This window comes from Temnothorax nylanderi, unplaced genomic scaffold, assembly GCF_030848795.1.
Source record: "Temnothorax nylanderi isolate EJ_2023f unplaced genomic scaffold, tnyl_v1.0 TNYL_tig0119_pilon, whole genome shotgun sequence".
NCBI lineage: Eukaryota > Metazoa > Arthropoda > Insecta > Hymenoptera > Formicidae > Temnothorax > Temnothorax nylanderi.
In genome coordinates, this window is record NW_027249181.1 from 207396 (window position 1) to 228648 (window position 21253).

General features: G+C 37.2%; 1 protein-coding gene across 1 annotated transcript; it reads right to left on the bottom strand.

Annotated features, from left to right (window-relative positions):
- Window positions 1-1385: 1385 nt before the first annotated feature.
- Window positions 1386-21228, bottom strand: LOC139776410 (uncharacterized). The gene is made up of 3 exons (XM_071713032.1): window positions 20887-21228; window positions 11493-12210; window positions 1386-1505 (listed from the first exon to the last, which is right to left on the bottom strand). The coding sequence occupies exons 2-3, from the start codon at window positions 11742-11744 to the stop codon at window positions 1386-1388; spliced, it is 372 nt and encodes a 123-aa protein (XP_071569133.1). The 5' UTR covers window positions 11745-12210; window positions 20887-21228.
- Window positions 21229-21253: the final 25 nt, after the last annotated feature.

Consider the following 21253-nt stretch of genomic DNA (forward strand, 5'->3'; position numbering starts at 1 on the left):
ATTCAACCATCTGGCAGGATATACTGCGATATTTTACATAAGAATCCCGGACTAGCTTTATCTTTATGGTCTTTAGTCGCGACTGCCGTGCTAACCGCAAGACTTGGGAGATCTTGAAATTGTATAGGTTTATGATTCGTTAAATTCTCCGGGTTTTCTTAAAAATTTCAACGTTTTGCAAGAAAAACTTTAAAAAATTTTTAAGAAAGTTCTATGATTTTATAAAATGCTAAGAGTAAGGATTTCTTGAATTCTCTCGTTGAGAATTTGCAAACAAGTCTAAATTTTGAAAATAATGTAGTAAAAGTATAGATATTGTTCTTAATAAGTAAGTAACTCACATACTAAATTCACAAGTTGTTTTGCAATATATGTTTTACAAGTTTTTACAATTTGTCAAAAAGGTTCTAAGATCTTATAGAAAGTAGAAAATCCAAAAATTTCTTATTTCTTTGAATAGATAATTGACTAAGATCTCTATAAATATTGTATACATAATTATATATAAAAATTATATTTAACAAAATATTATTTTAGAATCTTATTCACGTTGGATATGATTATGCAATATAATAATATATTTAATTATATAACCACGGAATCTTAGCATGCAATATAAAAAAATATTATGCAAACAATACGGCAAAAAATCGACAGTTTTTTGATTTATAATCTGGTAACTAGTAAACAGAAATCTTCCCAATAAAACGTGACGCTGTTATTTACAACTAGTACCTTATCTTCGGCATACGGGTCACGCATCTCGACAGGAAATTATTATGAGCACTTAAAGGACGTAGAGATGCAGTAAAAAGTTTCTTCGTTAAAATTAGTATGCATATATGTATAACCGGCTTGTAATACGCACAAGCGTTCATTGAATTGCAAAGTGGTATCCAAATTATAACCCCAAAAATCATTGCTTACATTTTTATCCATAATTGCTATTGGGCATGATAAAGGCATAAATTTAAAAATTTATTTATTAATTTAGTCAGAAATTAAATAATACGTTGATAATATATTTTGTCATCAGTTTGATAACAGTTTATTTAAACAAGAATTTTATGAAATAAATATAAATAGATATTATATTTATTATATTTATATTGTACACTTATCGTACTCCTTACATAAACTTTTTTTTATGAGAGAGAGAGGTGAGAAAGAAAAAAAAGAAGGAAGAGAGATAGAGAAACTAAAACATTTTACGTTGCTGCATGCAGGAGAAAATTCTCCTGCATGGTTTTAATCTTTTACATGTAATTTCGAGATAAATGCATCATCAAAAGAGACTTGGCATATTCATTTCCCGAATAATGCGATTCATACGCGGAGAGAAATATATATAGGTATATTATACGAGTCGTTACTATCAGAGACTCTTAATCGACCTGTAATGCCACGTGCCTCAGAGATAACAAGAACAGCAGTTCAGCCAACGTGCGCGAGGTGCGTTTAATCCTCTTAGAGGACGGGTAAAGATGCAAAGAGCGTCTGATCGCCTGCGGAAGTGGAGAAAGAAGAACGTTAGTAACGTTACGAACTTCCGTGGTATTAACTCATTACGTAACACGCTTTGCCCGCGAACAAGACAACTCCGAGCAGTTAACGACCGAGCTAACGACCCCGACGCACCTTGCACCCCTGTCTGCTTATCGCGCCACGAAACCGCCTCATCTCGCTGTCGAGGTAAAGCGCTTCCATCAAGCTAAGCCACGATCGCGCCACCTCCTCCTCGCGTGCTTCACGCGACTCTTGTCCGCGAATACAATACTCGATCCTCCTCGTGAATCTTTCCAATTAAGCGGCAGGAGCCGATCAGGTGCATGAAGGCATATGAGGGTGCACGCTTCGCTCGTGCTCGTGCGCGTGTTTCCATCTACCTGGCCAAAAGACATGACGCGATTATGTGCAAAGAGAGGTCCTAAAGCCCTAAGAAATATTCTCGTGCTTCTCTCCTCTCTTCCGCCCTTTGCTCCACTTTATTCCTTTTTGGCTCGTATCGTTCAATGTGTTTTCTCTCTCATCGTTCACCTTGCGCGTCCTCTCTAATGCAATCCAGCGACACTCGCGTCACGGTATTCCAAGAAGAATAATAATTCTGCAATTTCGGAGGCACGCGGCCCACCAAAGGCTTTTTCTCGCAGCTAATTCCGCAGGTGTACCGGACGAGACGGCAGAAGCCGCCGCCACCGTCGTTATCCTCGACGGCACAGCGACGACGTTTTACGCGAGGCTTAAAACGGCCTCTCGTCAGTTTTTTGTTCGAGGTAGCGTTGGCTACAAATTGCTCAACACGATATTCAAGTAATACAATGTTGACGGACAGTTTTGGGAAACTATTTTACATTAAAATTGAGAAGAAATTGAATTTAGAAAGTGAAATAAAAATGGCAATAATGGAATTACATATGCTCATTACATCACATTACTTGTTGAATGTTCCTATCAAAGTAGTGCAGCCATTTAATAAGATGATAATAATAACTTAAAGACATATATGTACTTGAAGACAAATTTCAATGTAATATACTAATTAATTATAAATTAAAAAAAACTACAATTTTCTATATTATTACATTACTTAATCCCATCACTAACCGGCCAGAATAACGAATAGTGCGCGTGCACGATGCACGTATTTGAATTTTGGATAGTAAAAAGAAAAGGGACGCTCTAAAACGTATACAAATAAAGAATGGAAAAGAATGTACGTATTGTAACGATATATTTAAGTGCGATTCCCCCCCCCCCTTTTGTCCCCTTGTGGGACTCGGTTCTAAAGATTTCAAAAGCTCTGAGTAAAAATCCTAAATAACGTATCGCGTTTTTACTCCGCAAATAATGCTTCTTTTCAGTCATTTTTCGTTTCCTTTATTGCATTTGCATTTTTTGCGACTTATTCTTCTTTGTCATCAACCGATGTAATCAGTGTGCAATATACCGCTGTATAATGTAGTTTCACTCGATCTATTCGATTACTTTTAACTCTTTACATTTTAACTATATTTAATACAAAAATAGTCATTTCTCTACGTTTTTAAATAACTATATCTTACCTGTACAACGGCAAGAGAAAAGAAAAAGTTGATTTACCTAGTTGAAAGATTGTAATTCGAGAATATTGGGTAATTCATGTCTATTGGCTGGCAATTAGATAATAAGGAATGCTTCTCTTATAAACTACCCGGGATTGCTAATTTTAAGGTGATAAATTCTATAAATATATGGTAAATCGGTTCCGCGTTATGCTTTTACGCTGACTTGATCGGTTCTGCTTATTGAAAACGTATTATCGGCCAAAGCGCTCCGCTATATCGAAATGAAGGGATAAATTAGAAATATTTCTCAGTGAAATTTATACAAGTCGACTTGTAAAGCGATACGCACTTTCTCATCATTTACACACCGGCAATCCCGGAATCCATGCATGTATAAGCGCAAACAAGCCGTCAATTAAATCATGCGTAAAAGTGGGTAGTACGAGTTACTTGGAGAGAATTCGAGATCTGAAATAAAAAATTCTTATATCTCGCTTTAATTGATCCCGTTTTTCTATTTAACTAGCGCGTGTCCTTAATGATTCATTACGTATTCCTGCGCAAGTATTTCGAGAAATATTGAAACTGCTTGGTCAAACGTTTCAACCAGTATTGAATGTGCATGATAAATAATAAATAACTGTACTAATTCTATAATTTACAGCAATTATTTTTTATTTCTCTTTGCAAGCCGTTTATAATGGAAGACGTTCCGCTTTAGCAGGTGCATCACGCACTCGAGGTATCGGATCAGAATGCAACTGCGAATTCCAAATCGGAACTCATGGTCACAGAAGGATGGCTATGACACGATCGAAGACCGATATATACTCATGCATGAGTCTTGGCTTGGTCCTTATTGGCTATGCGCCAACGAGTACTCAGATACCACGTCGCACCTTAATAGTGCAGATTGTCTCACGTCATTTAATGAAATACGAGATACTCGTGCCTTAAATATTATACATTAAAACTAAACTCCTTGCACGATAAAAACCTGTTTTTAATATGTGTGTGTGTGTGTGTGTGTGTCCTTTTATATTTCATACTTAGATACTGAAGATTACAGACATCTATACAGATATTCCATTGCGAATATTTAAAATTAAAATTGCAAATATTTCTGGCAACAAATGCAATGTACAAAGCATTTTGAAGAAAAATGGCAAGGACACCGTAAAACTTGTACCAGTAAGTCAATCTTTTCGATTCGCCTCGATCTCTGTCGCTCGTCAATCTTCTACTCGTAAAACGGTTCTACCGCTTAAAATAAAATACAATACGCGGTCTAGAACAATAAGTATTTAATTACTAAAGGCATTAAGGTACCGTACATTAGACGATATCCTCGGGGCTCGCGGATAGCCATTTTATCCTTGCAATACACTGGCAGCGGCCTATTAACAATAATTTCGAGTCGGCCTAAGAGACACGGCTGGTGAAATCCTTTCTCGGTAAAAGAAAACGAGGAGAGAAGAGAGGCAGAAAGAAGGAAGGAAGGGAACGCACCCGTGCAAACCCGTTTGGCCGTTTAGCAATCCTCGACGCTGAAGTAGACTCGGTCCAGGAGGATCGAGACGCGCTCACAGGCAAAAATTCAGGCTCTTTTGCTCCTGCCGGTTTGTACACTGACCTATATTCGTTGGAACCGGGTCCGCAGGCCTGAAACAGCTACAGAGACCTACTACCCTGAAGAACTCTTCGCGAGACGACGAGAGACCACCTCTACTCACGATCTTTCATCTGCCTCTCCATCGATTCGCACTCGTCGACGGTATTTTTCAGACAGACGTATATATATGTTTATCACCAGTTTCTTTTAAAGTGATTACTTTTTTTATAGATACAGAATAATTTTCAGTTATTAAACTTGCGCAAATAAATAATTATAAAATCATTACAGCAAAATCACATATGTAATTATCTTCTCGACGAATGACTCAGTTTATAGCAAACGTAGTGTTTTTTAAAATAAATTTGGCCAGTTGGGTCGAGTAAACGACACTTACGCTGATTTTATAGCAGACTCTTTATATTTTTCTTTTACATAGAATATTTATTTTTCATTTTTATTTTGATATAACGTATCTGAAGAAAGTACTATCTCATGTATTCAAAATTCAGACGTTATGTTACTTTTGCTCTTATTCATTTTTCCATTGCGATAAGCAGGAAAAATGAGTATATACGGTACTATAACTATACACATCATGTATTATCATCTTAATATAAATTCAAAGAGGTAAATAATCGATTAAATTATTGGATTTCCGCCAGACAAACAAACGTGTGGGTGGTCTGATTCTTTAAAATCTCTAGCGCGCGGTTACCGACATGTTTCGAGGCAGTGAAGCTATTACAGGAATAATAACTTGCCTTTTCGCATGCAGATCGAGAGATATTAATTGCGTGCGGTAGCAGTAACGACGCTCTACTTTCAAGTTACACGTGCGCGCATTGCGGCAATTAGATGTTAATGCTAACGCAACCTTACGTCAATCGAAATTTTCCATTGCAGATTTCCTCGTCGTCCGCCACCCAATCCAGTTTATACGACTTACGGTCAAATTATATAATCTAGCATAGATTAAATATGCATCTTTAATTAATGCATATAAATGCATTTTTATTTTCAATTAATGCAACTTGTGTGGTTAAGCTTGTGAAGTTTTATTTCTAAAATACTTTGCTGAAGCTAATGTGTATACTTCATACCGCTAATTTCAACGTATAATAAACTTGTAATTATATTATCTCTTATTTTTATGTTTATCTTAATTTTCGCACAATAATGATGAGATGTGTGCGATATCTTGCAGCGAAAATATATAAAATATATATATTTTTAAATAAGCTCTTCTTTTTTTATTCTTTTATATTAACTTAAATGACTTCTGTTAAATACCTTATTCAATACTAAAAATATTTCAGTTTATTATCTATATGTATTACATATAAGCTCAGAAATGTCCAACGTAATACCAGCTTTATAACATTTTTGGAAGGGGACGGTATCAGGTAGAAGGGTCATCGATTCGATTTCCATTCGCTGCAGTGCAGCACATGTGACGCATAGATACACACTGGCATCTACACACATACATACTGGCGACGCTCGTAGATGTATCGAGAATTTTAGAAGCATATACACGCGGCACGATTATTCCCAGCGATATGATTTTCCGATGGTATTACGAGCCCTCGTTCTTTTTCCAGGCTAGGCAATTTTCATTCTCGAATAATGTGCTTATCAATTCTGGCGTATTAAATGTGATAATCACATAATTCGGGAAAGAGACCGCCGATCGGTCCGATTGCAAGCAATGACGACTAGTCGTTCATTACGCGCTCGCGATCTCGTTTGAGTCCGTGTATGATCATCGTATCATATACGCAGTAACTACATAGTCGCGAATGTAATGCGTGTATAACCAGTATTTGCATAATTACAGACGTTTACGAACCGTGTAAGATTCCTGAATGCGCAATCGGTGTGAGTGAACAGTGTAATGATAAATGTGTATATGATGAATGCGAACACGCCTGTTATTTAACAATATCGATTAAAGGAACGACTCTGAATCCAACGCGGATGGTCGCGAGAGGCGTTACTGCAATTCGATAAGCTGATGCAGCGTAACGTCTCAATAAAGTGATCAAGGCGAGTGGATATTAACTCCGCGTTGATAAGATTTTCTGTACGTTCGTGAGACATTATTTATAAATGCATGAAGGATATCTTATGTCAACTTCGCACAGTATTATTTTCTGAATAAAAACATCAAACTGTTTCAATCAGACGTCACAATGTGATTTATTATATATGAAAAATCGACCCGCGCATAGAAAAAGAAAAATGGAATAATAAACGAAAGCACCAATTTGTTCAATAATTAAAATATTGAGAGCTTTAATTAATCAGCCTTAGGAAACATATCAATTTTGTAATGCCACTTACGCAATTTCGATCATTAAAGATAACGCACATTCGGAATAGATTGAAGATCTGTCAGTGAAAACGCACTAACATTAGAGAGCCTGAGAGAAATTAAATCGTTCTGCAATATTCACGATATGACTCCGACAAATCGGACGACGTGAGATAAATTATCGCGATAGTCGAATTATCCACGTGAACGGGCAATAGTACGATTATACGAAGATATATATCAGTGTAATTGCGAACATTAGATTCAACGTGATGACTCGTCTCGCGAGCCACGAAGAAATTAGTCAACCTTGCAACGAGGTACCGTTGCTCAAGAACAGTTTTGATGTTCATGCAAGAGATGTTGGTATAGTGTGGTACCGCGAGTCTATGGTAAATATATAGCAACATCTCTTAATAACAAGAAATAAAACCATAATATATAATTGTTACAATATAGTTATCTGTAAGACATTAAATCTATTGATAATAATAAAAGAAGATTTATCACATTCGTATATCAGCAAAAATTTAACGAATAGCGCTTAAGACTTATATTGCATTATACTCGAGCAAACTAATATATCGGAATCGTTGTCGTAAGGGACAGAGTGGCCCAGTTTTGCGAGTCGTGCGTCATACTCGCTCGGTGAAAAAGCGTCCTCCGAGAGGGCAGATTCCATTTTCCACCTTGTCATCCCCGCCATCTCACCCTCCGGCTATGCAAGGCTTCCCATCCCTCTCATTAGCGAGTCTGACCCTCGAGAAGCGAACAGCAGGGAAGAACGCCGCGAGATGAATACGGCTACAAATGAGAGGACTCCGCGGATGTGACACCGCAGGCGCCCCGCCATGAAAGATGCAAGAGCGCTAAATGAAGAGTACCAGTACCGATTACCGTGGATGTCAAAGAGAGCCTAAAGAGACCACTGTCATCAAAAGGGTCGATCTCTCTCACCCTCGATATCGCACCCTCGCCTCGTGTTGTACAGTTTCGTCCTGTAACACGCTTGACCTCCTTTCGAGTTTAAAGGAAACTTCGTACAGAAGCTGGCTCCGCGCAAACAAGATTGTTTACGACTAAGTGGCCCACCAAACTATCGAATAGAGGAATGGCAGCTATAAGGAATAGCGTATCCTTCGAGATATTTTACGTTTTACTTATTTAAGTCGTAGTTAGACGCGATCTTTTATAAACTAATATACATTAATATAACTTATTCGATGCAACTAGTAATTCTTTATAAATAATGCTCTTGTCTTGCGCTTTGAAAACAATATTTTTCCATATAGGCAAAATTTTATTGACAATTTCTGTGTGTTTGTTGGGGGATATTATAATTTATAATAAAATTCTTTCCTATATGTATTATAGTATAATAATTTAAGATTATCGAAGATAACTAACCTAATTATAATTTGTTAAAATATATGTGTAAGCACAAATACATACTTTCTACTTTAAAGAATAAAGGTGAAACCAGTTTACAGAGCGCTACTAGGGAATAGAGCAGTTCCGATTTTATTGTCCGGTTACATAAAGCAATCTCGATCGAGACACGGGCATAAAAGTTTGCGATAGTAATATCAACGAGCATGTGTTTCTTTGCGATGAAGCGAGTCATGGCACGATTATATGGAATTCCAGAATTAATATGCACGCGCACGTGGTAGCAGTATCGCGTAGTCTGCAATAAATAGTTACTGTAGATCGTAACGATGATATTAATCAATGGTTACGTTAATTTGAATTTATTGCTCGATAAGAAAGCACGGAGTATACAGAGTTGCAGTGAAATCTCCGTATAGCGAGATATAGAGTTCCAATATAACATACGAGTGCCGAGAGCATATCCGAGCGAAAAGTAATGTTGTGCAAAACGACAATATACACACATTATAAGATGACTATGGCGGTTTGTCTATTAATAAGAAGTCTATTAACCGGAGAATCCTAGCCTAATGATCAACTGCTAAATTTCTTGCTAATTTATTATCAATTATTTGTAATGTAATATTATAACTCTATCAAAAATAAATATTTCCGTTCAACTAAATAATCACTGTTCAAAATCGAAATAAACATGTCCTATGTAGATACATATATGCGCAACATTGCAGCATTATTTTTGATATAAAATGCAATTTTAATTTTAATTTCGAGTCTTTTGCAAGTTCGAAGATATTTTAAGGTATGTAAATAATAACATGGGAATAACTCAACATTGTACTTGCAAACTCAATTCTACTTACTTGTGATCATATAAGTTATAATATTTTGCTTGTTATATATAGAAGGATAAAAGCTATAATGGTGTAAGTCAATATTTTAAAAAATTTGACTTACACCATTATGGCTTTTACCTCTCCATATGTACATTAAGCGATATTATAGAAGCACATATTTTGCAAAAGTTAATCTCGTACAAATATTCTGATTGTGCCAAATTTTTCACATTGCACCCCTAAATAGATGTTAACGGAACAAAAGAGAGAGACAGTGCAAGTTAAGTATATTATCGGGAAGAGAACCAATATGCAGGGCAGAAACTGCCTACAATATAAATTTCGATTGAATTTGAAACTCTTGCTGATGGTCCAAGTTCGCAACTATTCCTCGTTCGTAGTAACGCGAGCGAAAGGGGAGGGTAACGCTATACAAATAGCTGTTCGAGTTTTAAGCAGGCTCGCGGGAGCAAGTTTTTAATAGAAACGACCGTGCTTTCCTTATACAACGGTGCAGTTGCAAGATATAATGCCGCCGAGAAAGAGTGGAGACAGCCGTTATCACGCTGCACAACGCAACGCTCTATTTTGCGAGTGACAAGGCGCGTTTTGAAGTTATAATTACCTTGAACTTACGTTGCTTACTTTCTGCAACGTCTTATTCTTTCTAATATATAGATATATTTAATATTAAATACAAGATTATTTATGCCTCAATTTTGCAACTATAATATCATATAAGTACAAGTACATCTAAACAGTAACTTAAATGCGTTAAGAGAGCACATTATATATTATTTTTTCTTTATCCAAAAGTTATAATTGTTTAAACATATACAAAAAACATTTCAATAATTGTTATTAAAATATAAAAGTCTAATATATATTGATTTGATATCTTCTTTTTGTTTAATAATAAATTTCAACGTGTAATTTCGCTATTAATATAGCAACTTTCTTTCAAAGTTTTGTAAATACATATTAAGCATCTGATACGTACCTATATGCACACATATAAACGTCTTACACTGACAAGGGGAAGCTCAGGTGACTCACCCTGGGATTTCGATGCCAATTTTTTTGGTTATTCTGGAGGTGAAAAAGAGATACGTGTCCTGGCGTTTGATTGAATAGGCCTTAGTTTCGGAGTAATAAATTTGTGAAAATTGAAATTTATTTATTTTGATGATACTGATATAGTATGCAAAAACATATAATTTATAACATCCAAGTAATTGTTTCTCATCAAAATAATTGAATTTTGTAATTAAAAAATTCACATTCACATTCCGATGTTTGTTTATTCTTCTTCCCCTACTACTAATTATTTTAAAAACTAGAAATTTAAAATACTGTTAATATTATTTCCAATGAAATTTTAAATTTAAACGATTGAAAATTCGAATACGTTACCTTTATATGTTACCCATTACAAATAACTTATATTATTATTACTTATTTATTATTTCAAATATTACTACTTGAATTAAAAGTCCCTTAAAATTAAATTTACATTAATGTTTATAATGTGATAATAAAATTTCTACTTCGAAAATTGGCATACTATATCAGTATCATCAAAATAAATAAAAATAAATAAATTTCAATTTTCACAAATTTATTACTCCGAAACTAAGGCCTATTCAATCAAACGCCGGGACACGTATCTCTTTTTTTCACCTCCAGAATAACCAAAAAAATTGGCATCGAAATCCCAGGGTGAGTCACCTGAGCTTCCCCTTGTGAGAGAAATTTAGTAACAAACATTTTTTTACTATTGCAACAAAAGGTTTGCTACTATTGCTAAATTAATTAGCTCTCGCAGCAAACCAAGTGTTTGTTGTCACTATAGTAACAAATAATTTGCTAATACAGCAAATCCTTTTTCTCAGTGTATAGACAAAATCAAGTAGCTTAAAAAGACGTCTATTATTTGATATGCTGTATATTAATATACGTTATTTGCTGAGTAACTAATCCATTGCCTCATAGAAAGATGTAGGGTGGGATGTCGCGTGTATCCCTACCAAGATGGTAGCCCAGCACCGAACTAACCAACCGCGCGGGCAAACGCGCTTTCTCGCGTGTGCCTGGCCGCGCCGCGCGCCGATTAGGTTTATAAATTCAGCAAAAGTATTCATCGGTCAATCGACCGTCTCACCAAGAATTGAATTGGACACATACTAGTGGAGTCATTATCCGACTCACAGAGAGTCGCAAATGGTATTTTTGGGTAGACATTACACCACACCACTACGACAATAAACAAACCCCAAAAAGAAATTGGGACTCACCGGGTTGTTGGTGAGATTTGCCGAGGTGGATGCAACGGTAGGACGATGATCGTATTCTTCCGGATAGTCGTCCCGATAACTCCTGCCAGTAGCGGGTCCCTCCCTGAGTCTCTGACCGTCCCTTTCGTCGAAGGTATCTCGATGGAAGTCCCTAATATAATCCCGGTCGTGCAAGTCCGGAAAATCACTGAGGTAGCCCTCTTGGTAGTCGCGGCTCACGTGGTCTCGTTCGCCTCGAAGCTGCCTCGACATCGCCGTCGGCTCCTCCTCCTCTGAGTCGGGCAGCAGCTGCTCGACTCCACCGCCACCTCCGCCACCTCCAGCACCACCTCCGCGTCGGGCGGGATGACGCTGGAGGTCACACCATCGTACCTCCTCCTCCGCCCTACCGGCGATTTCGCCACGGGACAGCCGAGCCGTGCTTGTTGCCCTCACGACCGATCTGCCTCTGACCTCCTGCCCCCGCGGCCCTCCGGGGGGCTCCACCACATCACAATCAAAGGCTATCCCTTTCGGAGCTCTCACGACACGACTCTTCCGTATCCACCACTCGTTCCTGGTTCTTCCTTGTTTTTGGTCCGCTTGTGATTTGCGTTTTGCAAGTTATACGTATCCCCACTTTTAGTACGGTAAATATCACATAAAATGCCTCTGGGTTGTCAGCTGATTTTGGGGAAGCAGGATGTGCGGTAGAGTTGATAAAATTGCTATCTGCAAACTAACAAAAAAAAATTTTTTTTTGATTAGATTGTATGGCACATATCCCTTCGGATATACATTTTAATTCTTTACATCCAAATCGTTGTATGTTTTATTACAGTGTGTCTAACAAGAGCATATTGGGATAAACTTTTATTTGGAAACCGTCATATTGGAAATTATCGATTGATCAGTGACTTTTCTCCTACGCCAAGTTATAGGAAATCTCGTAGGAAATCTTAAAAATTATGGAATTTTTGAAATAGTACCCCAATAAACATCTTTAGTAAGTCTTGTAAATATCGTAATAAATAAATCCGCATTAGTATTTCGTTTGTAGTCACTCTAGTTCTGATGTCAGGTCTAATCCCACCGAAGGTCTTTTCCGTGCCGGCAGTAACAATAAGTAGGGATAGCCGGAATGGTCGGGAAACAAAAGGATACACACACTCGATATATATAAAAGTATATTAGTACTTGAGCTTCAGAGAAGCTCTATCGCAGAACAAAATTCCGCACTCTTCACAACTCGCATTAGTATCATAAATCGTTATCTGAATAACGAGGCTCGTAATCGTAACCGTAAATATCTTTCGTTCGCGCCGAGCTCACCGCGTACGTGCTTTCTACACGGGCTCTGCCACACGACTCCCCTCTCTTCTTACCATACAGGGCCTCTCCATCTCGCGCCCTTAAGTACTTGTCGATCATGTTTATTACACGTTTAATATCTTGTTTGATTTTGCTTAGCGCGTCTGATGATATTTCTATTGATTAGAACGAATAATTTTCATAAGTAAACGAATTGGTATGATTTACTAGAAAACATTCTAGGAATATTTCAAAACATAGAAGAAAGCCTTGCGACGATACAGACAGTACTAAATTTTCCTATACAGGAGAATTTGCTAGACTGACTTCATAAAGATTTCAGTTATTGGGAGTTTAAATATTTTGTGCGACACTAGCGGTTGCTGCGTGAACTAATCAATATGGCCACCGCGTCGACAGTTTTTAGTCTTGTTCACATACGGCATCCAGTGAAATTGTGAAAAAATAAGAACTGTGTTAAGGCCCACGATGCTAGAACTTGGTCCAAGTTCTCGGACCGAGGAAAAGTTACCGAAACTTGGATCATGGACACATCAGTTTTGCATCCAAGTTCAGTGTGTCCACGATCCAAGTTTCAGTAACTTTTCCTCGGTCCGAGAACTTAGACCAAGTTCTAGCATCATGGACACAGACCTTTATAAAAAAAAAGTGTCTCAGACGTTCAGACATAAAGTGCTGTAAGTTTTAGAAATAAATTTGTTGAAGAGACAATAGAATTAATAATATTCTGGCCTTCGATCATGTTTCTTGATGATACACGGAAAGAATTTTCTCTTGGAATTTACCCTGAAAATCATGACAATCGTGGGACAACATGATATTTCAAAGAATTTTATAAGAGTTTCTTTGATTAATATCTACTACATAAAAAATATTAATATCTATCACAATAAAATATAAAATATGTTTGGTTAATTTGATTAAAATATATAGTAAAATTTCCATAATTGTAAAATATCTTAAAAACTTATGATTTTTTAATGTGTTAAATAAAATAAATGCCAAGTAGTGATAAACATATAAAATATTTTTGTATAAATTTTACAATGTAGCAGAATATTTTCACTCTGGCTTAGTCCTCATGATAATTTCAACATGCAGCATGGTAAATTTATCGGCTGTATCCGATGTTTATCGACTATTGTCGTCGTTCGGGTCTCGTCGTCGTTATTCGTCGTGTGTCTAGCTACGTTACATCAACTCGAATAAACAAGAAGTCACAAGAAAGTGGATAAAGAACGGTCGTCTGAAGTGCGTCGAAAGCAATAGTGTTTTAGAAGCACGACCGTGTTTAGAAGAGGATTATCACGTCAGAAGTTTTCCTTACTGTAAGTAAATGCTTTGATTGCATAATGTGGCGGTCTACGCCACTTGAGACACACGCCCGCGCGGTAACTCAGCGGTAGCTGTAGTACCGGCGGCTACTTCGGCGCGACGCCGCTAGGCGCCGCATCGCCGGTACTGTTGCTCGTGTTTCATTTCCAACATCAACCTGCATATAAAGGGACCACCCGGGGCCTGACAGATCATAATAAACGTTATAGTTACGAATTATCCGGATATGTACCCGTAGAACCTTTTCAGATCCGTATACAACCGCCCGGATATCGGACGAGCGGACGGGTACCCGGGTATTCCGAGCTCTAATAAAGATACACATAAATTACATCATACAACATAATTATGCAATCAAAGCATTTACTTACAGTAAGGAAAACTTCACTAAATATTTGTACATTTTACGAAGCACATTGTAAAAATTTTGCCTCAGAATACTTTACAATCTGCTTGGTAATTTTTATTACGTTGTTTGTAAAATGTCTTTCGTATATTTTAAAAATTCCTACCATTACCGATAATATTTGATAGGTTACCAAGATGTCCCAAGCTTATTACCAAACATGATAAAACTTGTAGTGAATTTTGCGGTAAAAATAATGAAAAATTCTCTCCGTGTAGTGATGCATGGGTATACTTAGAGTCCTAAATAATAAGAGAATAGGGATCCTCTAGTGAGGGATAGGACTTGCTGATTGGCTGACCGCGGCCACCAATCACAACCGAGAGTGATGGTCCCGCAGCTGATTCCATGTACGAAGTAACGTATTATGTGAGTGAGAGAAATACACATAATACACGTTACTTAAAAATGGTCAAAATAAATTTTCGGGTTTTTATTTTAACCATTTTTCCAAAAAATCGCTCTGTAGCAGTTTGAAGGCGATGCTGCTGATTACGAATATCGCAAAAAAGTGCGATTTTCTCATTATTTTGGCCGTAATATGGATTTTACGATTCGTAGTTCACGGCTTGCCGCGTGGGGTCTCCATATCCATCGTGTCTCCTGTCGACCCTTAAAGCCCCTTGCACAATAGGCGATATGTCCGTTCTAGACTGGAGGATGATCCTACTCGCGGTTCATCCTAGTGAGTAGTGTAGACGGATAAAAATCATTGATTATCCATGATTTTTACCCATCTACACTACTCACTAGGATGAGCCGCGAGTAGGATCATCCTCCAGTCTAGAACAAGCAATAGCGATAGCAATAGCGACAGCAACAAGGTTGCCAATAATGCGGGGTCTACAATGCGAGTCGTGGATCGTGAGTCGTAGAAAATGGACCAATCACAATCGAATTTGAGGAGAATAATCGACTGTGTTTGGTCAATTCTTGCGACTCACGACTTGCGACTCGCATTGTAGACCCCGCATCTTGTCCGGTCTACAATGAGTCGCATGTCGGAGTCGGATGTCGGAACGTAGCCGATAGTCCAATGAGGAAAATTCGTTTCCGAAAAAGAAATTCTCTCATTGGATCATCGGCTACGTTGCGACATCCGACTCCGACATACGACTCATTGTAGACCGGACCTTAGGCCCGGTCTACAATGGATGTTGTAAGTCGTAAGTCGTAAGAATTGGCCAATCACAGTTCATTATTCTTCGACTGCAAGGAGAATAATGGACTGTGATTGGTTAATTCTTACGACTTACGACTTACAACACCCATTGTAGACCGGGCCTTAAGCTATACTTTTGTCAGCAGCTTTGTCGCTGTCGCTATCGCCTATTGTGCAAGGGGCTTAAGACATTACTTAAGACAGTCTTGAAATAAGATCCGACTATGAATACCGGCCATAGTTCGGCCTCCTTATCTGTTCTTCATGGTCTTAGGTATTAGAAGTTTAATAAAAAATTGTGCACAAACTTTTCCACTCATCGGATATTTATCTATTGTATTATTTATATTAAGCTATTTAAAATTATTTTTTCTTTGCATGTATCCGAAAAGACCACAAATATTGCGAGAAGCAGCTGAGAAGTAAAAAAATCGAAGATTATTTCTAAATAAGGCAGCTTGAAGAAACAAAAATCATCGACGACTTACTGACACGTGATGCGAAAAAACAACAGAGGATAAATGGATTGTGGACATGTTTTCTATTAATTCTCGTTGCGACAGTGGATTGAAAAAAAAGGTAAAGAATAAGGTAAAAAAACGAAATATATATAAATATAAACCTAGTCTAATCTAGTCTAACGATATATCCTGTAAAAGACTTTCGAATTATCTACATGTTTACAACTTTATATTCCATAATGCAATTTAAAAATTTCTTCTATATAAAGAAAAAAACACATCGAAAAAAGAACTGTTTAGACGCATATTGATTATGATTAAGACAATATTTTTTTTAGATAAAGTTTTTTGGGGACAAACTACTATCGGTTAATCTTGGTCTACCCCTTGGTCTACCAATAGACCAATATTCTCCAGTGGACTGTTAAACATCCGGCAAAGGTGCATGTTTGAGGTTGTCTCTCAAAACAAAGGTTTGATATCCATATTCACAGGTCAATTTGATCAGATTAAAATTTAAGTTTAATGTAATAGAAGAAATGATAAAAAGGAGGGGTTGCAATAAGGACCATTTTTGACCCCCCCCCCCTCCTTGGATTCAAAGGAAACTATAGAGGAAATATACTCTTTACATGGATTTCATAATTCTTCCAAAAAATATGATCTTAAACCTCATCGTTTCTTAATTATTACACTTCAAATAGGAGCGATTTACATGAGATTCGACACTTTTCGATAATGGGGGATTTTTTTAACAATGTTCTTGAAATGGTTACATCATCAAATTTTGTCAAAAACTTGTCAAGAGTATTACCTAGAATATATCAAAAGATATATTCTAGTCATGAATGAGCCTAAACTACTATTAATGTGTGTGAACATAGGATATTCATGGATTCGACGCTCTGAATGACAGTGTGCACTAGCATTGCTTTCATCTCTTGATATATTCTAGGTGACTCTTGACAAGTTTTTGACAAAGTTTTGTGATGTGGCCATTACAGAAACATTATCAAAAAATAACAAATTGTCAAAAAAATACCACAATCATCGAAAAGTGTCAAATTTTATGTAAATTGCTTTCATTCAAAGTATAATAATTAATAAACAATGAGATTTAAGATCATATTCTTTTGGGGAATTATGAAGCTTATACAGAGAAACTTTCCTCTCTAGTTTTATTTGAATTCAGAAGGGAGGCAAAAATCTCCCTTTATTACAACCTTTCCTTTATAAAAAGATTTTACTAATATTTGCTCTTCAAAATTATTTTGAAGAAAAAATTGAGACTAGGTTTTTCTTTATGGGATAACAATCCAAAATATCAAAATCGTCTTGTATCCAGAAGGAAGAAAATGGCATCAGATTGGTATCAAAAATATCAAATTGGTCATTACAATTGATCGATGTGAATCTGATTGAAAACGTCAGGATATGTATTGAATTAAAGCTTAAAAAAAAAGTATGGGCTGTAAAACAAATATTTCAATAGATTCTAATATGGAGATCTTTTTTATCTCAAGAATACGATATAATTTAGTAGAAAATATGTCTAAGAGATGATGATTATCGATAACAGCAGCAGCTGGATAACTTATTAATATGAAAGCGTCGCAACATCAATTATGTACATGTGTTAATTAATTTAATTTACTGTTCTCTCTTCAATAGTCTTCTATAAATCGAGCTATGCATTATCCTATCAATTAAATAATACATACGTATAACTTTTTATTTTATTTAAAAAACAGTTTCAAAATATCGATCACACTCTTGTTAGACGGAATATAGATAGCGTATGTTTATGAAATGTAAAACATTAAATCGGAGTTCGATTAAGCAAGCAAGCGTGAGTAAACATGAATAAATTGATACTGTTAGTATTCATTAAAGCAAATCGTTTATTTGTGTTTGTTCGCGCTCATTTGCTTAGTCCGGATCTGACTTTAAATGGCTAGAAACGTCAAAATATTGTATCAGATAAACTTATTTGACAAACTGAGAGAAATTCTTTAAATTCGATATCGCAGTTAAATATTAAACACATGCAATTATAACTAGATAATCTACTGTTTTTCACGTTTTCTAAATAACAGTACAAATTGTATGTATGTATTGTGTAAACATGTATAGTGCAATCTGCAATGGTCACACTAATGTTCGATCTTAGACAACTAAACGTGTCAATGCATAATTATTTACAACGAAACTGTATAACACAGTAAGATAAATGTGGTTATTATTTTGTCTCTTTATCATATCTTTATGAATGTAATGAATATTTAACTAATAGGATAGATCTTTTGATCGTGCATATCCATGAAGTTGCATTCAGTAGCCAGTTTTAATAGCATTTTTTAATGGCATTTCTCTCAATGAATAGTTATAAAAATAATGCATTCTTTTTTTCCTCGTTTAAGAACTTCTTTCATTTAAAGTAAATATTTTAAATAAATCTATATTCCGAATACAGTGTAATTTAATAATTTTCAATAATATATCACTGCAAGTCATTTGTAATATCATAATTCAGTCAATCCTCAACTTCTCTACAACGTATTGTAATTTTACTTGGTATTTTATAATATTTCACAATTGTCGCAATCACTACATATTTAAATAATGTCCTATTTCTAATTATATAGTTTGACCAAAATTATTCATTACTTGTGGCTTTAATTGACAGAAATTATTCAGTTTCATTTCGTCATTGTTGTTTAAACAAGCAGAAAATTGATGGTATTCCATTAATTTAGCTACAAATTATTCAATTATTTAAATAGGACCGCAACACATAAATAATACTTCAACGCACATGATGGGGTGTTCCCTCGATTGTTCGCGATTAGTGGCACGTGTATCGAATGTATTATAACAATAATATATTGGTCATATTGGATTCTATATATCGCAATAATCTGTCGTTCTCTATAATATTATTTAGATAGGTACGCACGAAAAAATCGCACCGATGCTGTGGCTCTCTTTGTAATTCTTGCTTATAGCAAATTCAATTTTGTTTTATTATACAGTACATGACGCAGACAATTCAATTTTATCGAATCGAATGATATTTCGCGAACGCGACACATGCTCTCTTCGTCCTCTCACGCTGGCTGCTACGCTGCTGGCTATTATTTGCGCGATCGTCTCCGACAGTTTACTTCCTTTTCTCTCGCCCTGTCTGTTTACTCGCGAAACTCTATTTACTTCGCGATTCTATTCCCGTGGTATCTCGACAATATTAAGAACGGAAATATCACTCACGACGCTTTGAATTTATTCGAGCGAAACGATCGTTCGTAATAAGAGTATCTATATTTATTACCTCGTTAATTATCTTATTGTGCAGTTGAACAAAATTTAACTCGTTTCTTTACGGAGCTGTATATTTCATTCGGAATATTGATGCGTACTTATTCGATATCGTTGTATCTGAGGCACATAAAACAATATTCGTGTAAATGTAATTTCACGAGAAACTTTAAAAGTCGAGAAAAATTGCATGTACCAATGAAAGAAATGACGCTTTACTGAGCTGCTAACGCGGAAGTTGCATATTAGAATAGCGATGGTTTTCTCGGGCGAATATTAAAGTAGACGTTCTCATAAAGTCCTCGTATTCGCGGCGCGGCGCGGCGCGGCATTATCATCATGACGATCGTTACAACGATAACGAGGTCGACCTAGTGCCGTCAAATCATTTGTTCGTTAATTAATGGCACCATCATCGGAAGGCGTTGTCCCTAGACTGTCGTAATACGCGAATGATTGATTTCTCTTTGTCAAGGTCAGGTACGTGATTCACCAAATATACGATATTAATACTTTTTTTCCTCATCGTTGCATTGCTAACAATTAAATTGGACACGTTTCTTCCTTATAAATACTTACAATTGTAAACGAAGAGAAAACAAATATGAATAATATACACATCCATATTATCTCTTAAATTTTTTCAAAGTAAATCGTTCCTGAAAAAAATTTCAGAATATTAAACAAAAATTTAGAAACAAACAAAACGAAAATAGCATTATTATAGAAACTTTAATACTCCGATAATAAGGCTACGCTTAAGATACAAAACTATCGGAGGAAAAATAAGATAAAGTACTAAAGTAGGCCATTGCTACGCTGTTAATCAATTTGCATAAGAGTATACGTGGCTAAGAGGAGAATCCGATGCGTAAGATCCTGTCACGGTTCACGGAACAGAGAGGGTGGCGACGAAGGCTCGCCTAAGATGGGGTGAGGTTAGGTCACGCCGCAGACCGCGAATGTAGGGCTGTAGGTCGCGCCCGGTCGAGCTCAGCTGCGCCGCGACCCGAAGAAGGGGTTGCAGCTCGCCTGTGATCACACGAGAGCGAGAGAGAGCGAGAGAGAGAGAAAGAGCACGGCGCGCTACTTCCGTCCACTCTCCACTGCGTGCACCTGCACCGGGGAAATCATCGCGCTGCGTTCCAGTGGAAAGCGCCGGCAAATGGTCAGACGAGCGATATATCGCGGGGCAGGACGGGACCACACAATCGCGCTAGCGTCAACATCGTGGTCGCCACTCCACCAGGAGGGTAGACCTCTGGACCAATTGCGCGGATGACGATCGCTCGATTTCCGAAGATCGTGGGGCGACCTTGCGCGCCTCTCCTCCTCATTGACACTCTCTCCCACGGATTGTCGTCGATCACTCTAGCTTCCCCATACGTTCTTCTCGAAACTTACGGAACTCTCTTCCGCGTAACGTTCCCTCGACGTTCTCCAGGGAGACTGTGGAGCACACCACTCGGAGCTGTCACTTTTCGCGCGCGCGGATGTCGCCTCGACGTTTTGCACGGATCGGAAACTTAAAACGAGAAACTTTCGGACGGAGGGGGGGAGGGGGGGGAGGTACGAGAGGACTTTCTCACCGATCGCGGACGCGACTCGCGGAGCAGCCGGGAAATGTGTTTCGCGCGGAACGTTCGAGGTCGACGTAGTCGGTCACTACGTCGAAACGACGGACGACGGCTCGCTCTTAACGCGGTACGCTTCGCACCACCTCGATCACCCTCGGTAGACTACGGCCCCTATCGTCTTGGCTCGGCTCGCA

Bases quoted from the DNA above. Each gene is read 5' to 3' on its own strand.
- LOC139776410 (XM_071713032.1), bottom strand. From the start codon at position 11,744: ATGTCGAGGCAGCTTCGAGGCGAACGAGACCACGTGAGCCGCGACTAC. The intron at 1,506-11,492 runs GTGAGTCCCAAT...CCACTTCCGCAG, and splicing joins CAAATCTCACCAACAACCCG to GCGATCAGACGCTCTTTGCA.